At 42.0% G+C, this 7850-nt stretch overlaps 2 protein-coding genes across 2 annotated transcripts; both read right to left on the reverse strand.

Annotated features, from left to right (window-relative positions):
- Window positions 1-1918: 1918 nt before the first annotated feature.
- LOC121754475 (uncharacterized mitochondrial protein AtMg00750-like) lies at window positions 1919-2347 on the reverse strand. Its single transcript, XM_042149825.1, has one exon. It carries the CDS (start codon window positions 2345-2347, stop codon window positions 1919-1921), a length of 429 nt encoding a protein of 142 aa, XP_042005759.1.
- Window positions 2348-2380: 33 nt separating this feature from the next.
- LOC121754476 lies at window positions 2381-4567 on the reverse strand. Its single transcript, XM_042149826.1, has 3 exons — window positions 3740-4567; window positions 2720-3619; window positions 2381-2659 (listed from the first exon to the last, which is right to left on the reverse strand). The coding sequence occupies exons 1-3, from the start codon at window positions 4565-4567 to the stop codon at window positions 2381-2383; spliced, it is 2007 nt and encodes a 668-aa protein (XP_042005760.1).
- Between the last annotated feature and the right edge of the window lie 3283 nt (window positions 4568-7850).

A 7850-nucleotide genomic window follows, 5' to 3' on the forward strand; every position in this document is an offset into this window, starting at 1 on the left:
AGGGGGTAGAGCCTCTGCCACTTAGTGGTATCGGAGTGTCGGGAGCAGCCGTGCCCTCTGCATGTGGTGGCGACACGGGTTCTGCTTCTCCGGTCAGGACGACGGCGGGTTGCGCTCCATCCCCCTCAGAGTCATCCTCATTGTATAGTACTAAGGGAGCGATAGGTGTAGGTTCTGTGGTGCAAAGTGGGGCTTGTGTTTGGGTGGTGGATGTGGGGTTTCGGGATATGGAGGTAACGGCCTTGTCCTTTGACAGGATCACTCCCCCTTTGACAGGATCACTCCCATTTGGGCTTTTACAGCGGCGTAAACCGTCGCAACATCCACGTCGGAGGGGAAACTCTGGAGGATTCTTGTCAAGCGCCGTTGAGCTTCTTCGTCCACCTCGGGTAGTGGAGTGGCGGCGCTTGTTTGGGGTGAAGCGGTGGTTGGTGTAGGTGGGTTAGGGTTTTCTATATGGGCTTGTGAGGAGGTTTCTTGGTTATCACTATCAGCACGGGTACTGGAAGAGGAGGATGAAGTCGAGAGTTGTTTAAGCAACATTGTCACTGGTAATGTGGGTAGGTCTTGGTAGAGAAGATGATGTTCATGAAAAATGGATTTTAAAATTGGGGAGAATTCTTGATAAGAACAAAAGGACTGATATGTAGGCGGCTTGGGTAAAAGTGATATACTAATCTGAAATCAGCTTTTTATAATGAAATCGCGGCTGTTGGGATCTTCTACTATTGACATCCTTTCGGATGTTCAGATCTTTGCGACTCTTCACGTACAGGCACGCCTTTTCAGAGTGCCAGCTGGTAAAGCTTTTCTGATACGTTTTGTCTTTTTAATGCAGCAGTTGGCGCTTCCTGGCACCTCTTAAGTGACTGCGCACTCCCTTTCATCACCTGCCCTGATCAACTCAATCACTGTACCACCAATTAAATTCGAATTGTACTGATCAAGTAGACAATAATTTTTATGAAAAACTCCAATAGTTTCGCTTGATCAGTTTCCTTCCTTACTTCCGACTTTTAATTTTAAATTAAGAAAATAAATTAACATGATAAAAACTATTTACACTAGCTACTTAAGAAGTTGACCAGGCTCTCTCACGATGTCACTTGATTAAGTCTTTGTCACCTGATCAAGCAGACTTCCCATAAGTGCCCAGTCAACCCTTTTTACTTGTCTACTGGAGAGAGTTAGGCATTAGTAGTGGAATGTCGTCCACTACAAATGCCTCCATTCCTTCTCTGTATGGTTTAACCCTATGTCCATTCACTATGAAAGAAGGTGAATCAGGATCGCCTCCTTGGAGTTCGATTGCTCCATTCGCTCGGATGGCGATAATGGTATAAGGACCTATCCACCTAGATCTGAGCTTTCCTGGCATCAATTTTAGTCTGGATTGAAACAGCAAAACTTTCTGGCCTATCTTTAGTTCCTTCTTGCGAAGGTTCTTATCATGCCACATTTTCGTCTTTTCTTTGTACCACATGGCAGAGTCATAGGCGTCCAGGCGAAGCTCTTCCAGCTCCTGTAACTGCATTCTCCTTTCTGCAGCTCCAACCTCGGTATTCATATTCATTTCCTCGATCGCCCAATATGCTTGATGCTCAACCCCCACCGGCAGATGGCACATCTTCCCAAATACCATTCGGTATGGGGACATTTCAATATGCGTTTTGAAAGTTGTCCTGTAGGCCCAGAGTGCGTCCTCTAGTCGACGGCTCCAGTCTTTCCTCGTGGGATTGACCGTCTTCTCTAGAATCGCCTAAATTTCTCTATTAGAGATTTCAGCCTAGCCATTAGATTGTGGGTGATAAGGTGTGGATAGGCGGTGGTGGACTCCATATTTTCGCATCAGAGCTTCGATAGTTCTGTTGACGAAATGAGTCCCTTGGTTAGAGATAATAGCCCGTGGCACTCCATATCAGGTAAATATGTTAGATTTCAAAAACTTCGCCACTTCTCTGGACTCACACGTCCTAGTTGCCTTTGCCTCGATCCATTTGGACACATAATCCACTGCTACCAGTATGTAGAGATTACCTCCAGATGCGGGAAAGGGTCCCATGAAGTCCATTCCCCATACATCGAATATTTCACAGACAATAATGGGGATCTGAGGCATCTCATCTCTAGCAGATATTCCTCCAGTAAGTTGACATCGAGGGCACTTCTTGCAGAATTCATAAGCATCTCTATGGATAGATGGCCAATAAATCCCACTATCAAGTATTTTCCTTTTTGTTTTCTTTGGCCCAAAATGACCCCCACAAGCTAGTGTGTGACAGTGGATCATTACGTCTTCCTGCTCCCATTCTGGTATACAGCGTCGCATTACTTGATCTGCCCCCATTTTCCATAGGTAAGGATCATCCCAATAGAAGTATCAGGAATTGCTTTTAAGCTTTAACTTCTGTGCTCTTGAAATTTTGTCACTTCTGGGTAACTCCCCCGTTACCAAGTAATTAGCCATGTCCGCTAACCATGGCTCCTTTCTCGTGTTCTGTCCTTTGCTTCCTTGGTTGGCTTGAGCAATTTCTTCTTCTTGGTTGATCCACTGGCGCTCAGGTATTGACTTGATCAGACAGAGATGCTCTTCAGGGAAAGCCTCTAGAATGGCTTCACCATTATCTTCTTGCAGAATTCGACTTAGGTGATCTGCCACCTTGTTCTCACATCCTTTCTTATCCACTGCTTCCCAATCAAACTCCTGTAGAAGGAGTACCCATCTGATCAACCGCAGCTTTGACTCTTTCTTTGCCAAGAGGTATTTGATGGCCTCATGATCTATATAGACAATCACCTTAGACCCAAGCAGGTAAGGCCTGAACTTCTCAAATGCGAAGACTACTGATAGCATCTCCTTTTCGGTCACACCACAGTTCTTTTGTGCCTGATTTAGAGTTTTGGAGGTGTAAAAAATGACGTAACTTTTCCCTTCGATATTTTGACCTAATACCGCCCCCATAGCATAGTCACTAGCATCGCACATCACCTCAAAGAGGTGATTCCAGTCGGGAGCGCATATTATTGGAGAGCTTATTAATCGGTCCGTAAGAAACTGGAATGCGGCCTTGCAGGCATCTGAGAATTCAAATTCTACATCGTTCTGGAGAAGTCTTGTTAGAGGCTGGGCTATCTTTGTGAAATCTTTGATGAATCTCCTGTAGAACCCAGCATGCCCTAAAAAGGCTCGGATCTCCTTCTGGTTGGTAGGATATGGGAGTTTTGCAATGACTGCTACCTTTGCTGGGTCGACCTCTATTCCCCTGCTTGATACTACGTGGCCCAGAACTATTCCTTCAGTAACCATAAAATGGGATTTCTCAAAGTTAAGAACTAAATCCTTCTGGCGGCATCTTTCCAACAGATCCGAGAAAATGCTCATCATACATCTTTGGAAAGTGCCCGGACCATTGCAGAGGCCAAAGGGCATCCTCCTGTAAGCGTAAGTGCCAAAGGGGCAGGTGAACGTCGTCTTTTCTTGGTCATCTGGGTTTACAGCGATCTGGAAATAGCCACTATAACCATCTAGGAAACTGAAGTACTGTTTCCCTGCCAACTTCTCCAGCATTTGATCAATGAACGACAGAGGGAAGTGATCTTTCTTTGTGGCTTGGTTCAGCTTCATATAGTCTATGCACATTCTCCGCCCAGTAACTGGCCTTGTCGGGATTAATTCATTTTTCTCGTTTTTCACCACTTGAATCCCTCCTTTCTTAGGCACCATGTGTACTAGGCTGACCCAATTACTGTCGGGAATAGAATAGATAATTCCGATTGAAACCAGGTTGACAATTTCTTTCAGCACCTCTTTCCTCATGTTGGGGTTGAGTTTCCGTTGTTGGTCGCGGTGTGGCTTGGCTCCTTCCTCCAGCCGGATGTGATGCATACACAAATCCGGGCTAATTCCCACCAAGTCTGTCAGCTTCCAGCCGATAGCCTTCTGATTCCTTCGTAATACTTCCAGTAACTTGTCTTCCTGCCCTTGGGTCAATCGACTGTTTATAATGACGGGAATAGTTTTGTCTTCTCCCAGGAAGGCGTACTTTAGATGCGCTGGAAGGGGTTTCAACTCCTTCGCGGGTTTTGGCTCTTTGGTGGGCAGAGGATTTTTTGTAGCTTCATCACCCAGTGGCTTTCCTTGATCAAGCTGCTTTGCTAGGCTGGATACTTGAGCTGTCTTACCCGACCCAGTTGGCCTTGGACGTTCGCAAAATTCTGTTATTGCTTCTGCGACGGCTTGGTCGTTCATTTCTCCAACCTTATTTGTCTCAAACCACTCTTCTACTTCCTTTTCGACCACTTCATCTACAGCGGAGTCTGTGAACTGCCTATTTAAAAATTCTTCTTCCAAAAACTCCTGTACCAAGGGCTCAGTTACATCCACGGAATACACGTTCTCTTCGTCGGTTGGCCTTTTTATGGCCTCATCGATATTGAATGTATACTGCTCTCCCTTGAAGTCCAGATTGATCGTCCCATTGCGGACATCTATGATAGTGCTGGCCGTGGACAAGAATGGTCGTCCCAGTAGGACTCCACTCGACTCTTTCGCCGTGGGTTCTGTCATCTTGATTACGAAAAAAGCAGATGGGTATAGAAAGTTATTCACCTTTACAATAACATCTTCCAGAATTCCTTTGGGGTGAATACATGATCTATCGGCCAACTAAATCATTATATCCATGTCGACTAGCTTGGCCTCTCCCAGCTTTCGATAGATGGAGTATGGCAAAACGTTGATAGATGCCCCCAAGTCGCACATGGCGTGCTCTACCTGAATGTCTCCGATTGAAATTGGGAGTGTGAACATTCGTGGATCAGTTTTCTTGGAGGGGAGGTCACTTCTCTGGATAACGACAAAGACGTTCTCATCTGTAATCAGTCTCCCTTCCTCATTGACCTTTCCTGCCAGGTAGTCTTTAATGAACTTACTGATCGGGGGCATTTTTAACGCCGTTAAGAGCGGTACCTTTATATCCACGTCCTTGAATGTAACATCCCAAACTTTTGTGACTCCTTTTTATATGTTATTCGATTTTTGAATCTTGGAAGTTATGAAACTTTTGTTTCTATGTGATTAAAGTGCCTTGCGTGAAATAAATTGTCGTGGTTATTGAGGAATGATGAGTTTGAGATTTTATATTTTTCCAGTGAGGGGAAAAGATTAATAGGATCATGCATTTATTCTTTCGCGAGTCAATTCATTGATAAATTCGGCCCTTCCTAATTATTGAAGTAGTATTTCATTTCTTGGATTTAATCGATTGTTTTGAGATATTTATTCAAATTAAATCCAAACCAAATGATCCCAAAATTGTACAACATGAACTTCGAACTCCAATCTATTTTCCTTGGGACTTTCAAAAATCTCCAATAGGAGAATGAATTAATTGCCTTTGATTTAATTGGTGCTTTATTGACCCCCTTCTTTTGAATTTAATCTAATTAAATCATGTTATATTTTATTTTCTTCACCCAAAAATAAATAGAGAGATGGGATTTTGCCTTGGCTATTTGAGCCTAGTATTTTCGGCCCATCCAATAAATTTTGGAGGATATTTTATTTGTTTTCCATCTTGTGGAATCCCTTTTTATTCTAATAAATACCTATGCCTAATTAATTGGGGATGTGAATATTTTCCTTCTACTTTTCCTCCATGTCACACGCCTCCTATGCTTATTTTTCCTTGAGGGAATTTAAATATTTGCACCTATTTTATGGGAGCCTTTTTCCTAAGAAATTACCTAATTTAAATCCTATTCTATTTAATTGGGGATTTAAATAATTCCTTGTGCAAAGTCCTCAAATTTTCGGCCCCCACCATAAATTTCCTACTTGGAGATTTAATTTATTTGTTTCCTTGTATTCATTATTTTTATATACCAAATTGTGGATTTATTTCTCTCCAAGTAAATATCAAATGATCCCTTGTTAATTTTCAGCCATAATTTTCGAAAACTTGGCTCCTTATAATTGTGGGATTTTTATTCATTAGCCTATATTTTAATTCCCCACAATTCATTTATTTAATTTACCCATGGATTAAACCTAGCAAATAAATAGCAATTAAACAAACCCTAGCCCCCATTTCCTCCTACAATTTTCGCCACTCACCCTCTCTCTCCCTCTCCCACACGGTTTTGTCTCCTCTCCCACTCTCCCATCTCCAAAAATCCTCCATCCAACGTTCTTGCAATCCGTTGAAGTTATCTTCAAGAGTCTCCGAAGAATCATTTCGTTCTTTGCTTCTACCGATTTATTTTTGTCAAAGAAGGTATATTTTGCTCACTTTTCCTCCTCCTTTTCCGTTTGAACCATGTTTTTGAGTCCTACATGCATGTAGTGATTGTGGGTTTGATAGATCGCAAGATTTAACGGGGGGAAAGTGTGTTTTCGTAAGAACTTGGATGATATTGTGTTTTGATTGAAATCATGTGTTGTTGGATTGGAATATTTGGTGAATAATATGAGCTTATGTGCAAATATATGTATGAGGAGCTTGTAAGCATGATTATGTGTTTTCGAGCATGAGAAATCGGTGTTTGTGTGATGGAAGATGAAAACCCTATTTTCGAACTTGAACCAGAAATCTGTGATGCACGACCAGTGGCTTACGATCTGTGATTGACCCATCAAACGAACGAATTTTGCTATGAAATTTTTACTGAGTAAACTTCAAGGTGTTTTCTGTGTTTCGTGTAAATTTCAGCCCTTTTTATCGAAAAATGAATTTTTAATAAATTTTTGAAGTTGACTGCGCAAATCCTCTAGAAACTTGAGTTCTCGCCATGAACGTTTCGTTTTCTGTTTGACTGACCAAAAGACCTCCGATTGATGTTATTCTTGAACTATATGAAAATATGAAGTGTCTTCTGAGTCGTGTTTAATTTTCAGCCTTTTGGGGTATTGGATGAATTTATGGTGAATTTTTCAAATGAACTGCGCAATACTGTCAGAAATTGTATGTTCCAATCTGAGAGTTTAATATATGATATGACTGACTAAATGACATAATTTCGGTGTGAAACTTTTCATGGTCGAAATTGAATGTGTCCTCTGTATTGTGACAAAAATTTAGCATCTTTTGAGGTCGGGTGAATTTATAGTGATTTTTACAAAACGGTCGCGCAGTTCTGCCAGTTTTCTGCCTTGTTAAAATGACACTTATTTTCATGTTTAAAAGTATTATATGATACATGTATATCCAAGGAACGCGTTTAAATGATGTGATCACGTGTGATAAATTGTAATGTGTTACGATGTGTTCTCCCATCTTTGTGACGTATGTTGGGTCGGGAATTTGAGAAAAACGACGAGAGAATCGATAGGACATGCATAGTAATATGTTGTTGTGGAAAGCTAACTGTGTTGTCATTGACAAGGGTGTTGTGTATTCGTGAACTCGAGGATCGAGAGTTGCTAAGTTGGGTTGTGAATTGCTAAGAGAACGAGGTGGGCTTTCTTTTCAAACCTCTTTACTTTTCCGAAAATGCTATGTGGCGTTATAAGGGTGGTTTAACTGTTATGTCATGCCATGTTGTTTTGTTATGACATTGTGTACCTGATGCCTAGTTCGTATGAGTTTACTCCGTTAGGCTATATGGCTGTATTGTGAAACGAATTCGTGTCCGAGTATGGCCGTAAACCCTATCGGGCCGTGTACACTGGTGGAATCGTGAGCCGTCCTTGCTAGTCGGCCGGTCTCGTGGGCGAATAGTATGGCCACACTTTCGTCGCACTGTGATTGTGATTGTTGGTTTGATGTGAAAAGTGGGGAGATTATTTGACTGGCCAGTCTATGAAACATTTTTGTGTTCTCGTGATATTTTCTTTACTACGTATAAAACTC

The sequence above is a fragment of the Salvia splendens genome, chromosome 11, assembly GCF_004379255.2.
Source record: "Salvia splendens isolate huo1 chromosome 11, SspV2, whole genome shotgun sequence".
NCBI classification, from domain to species: Eukaryota; Viridiplantae; Streptophyta; class Magnoliopsida; order Lamiales; family Lamiaceae; genus Salvia; species Salvia splendens.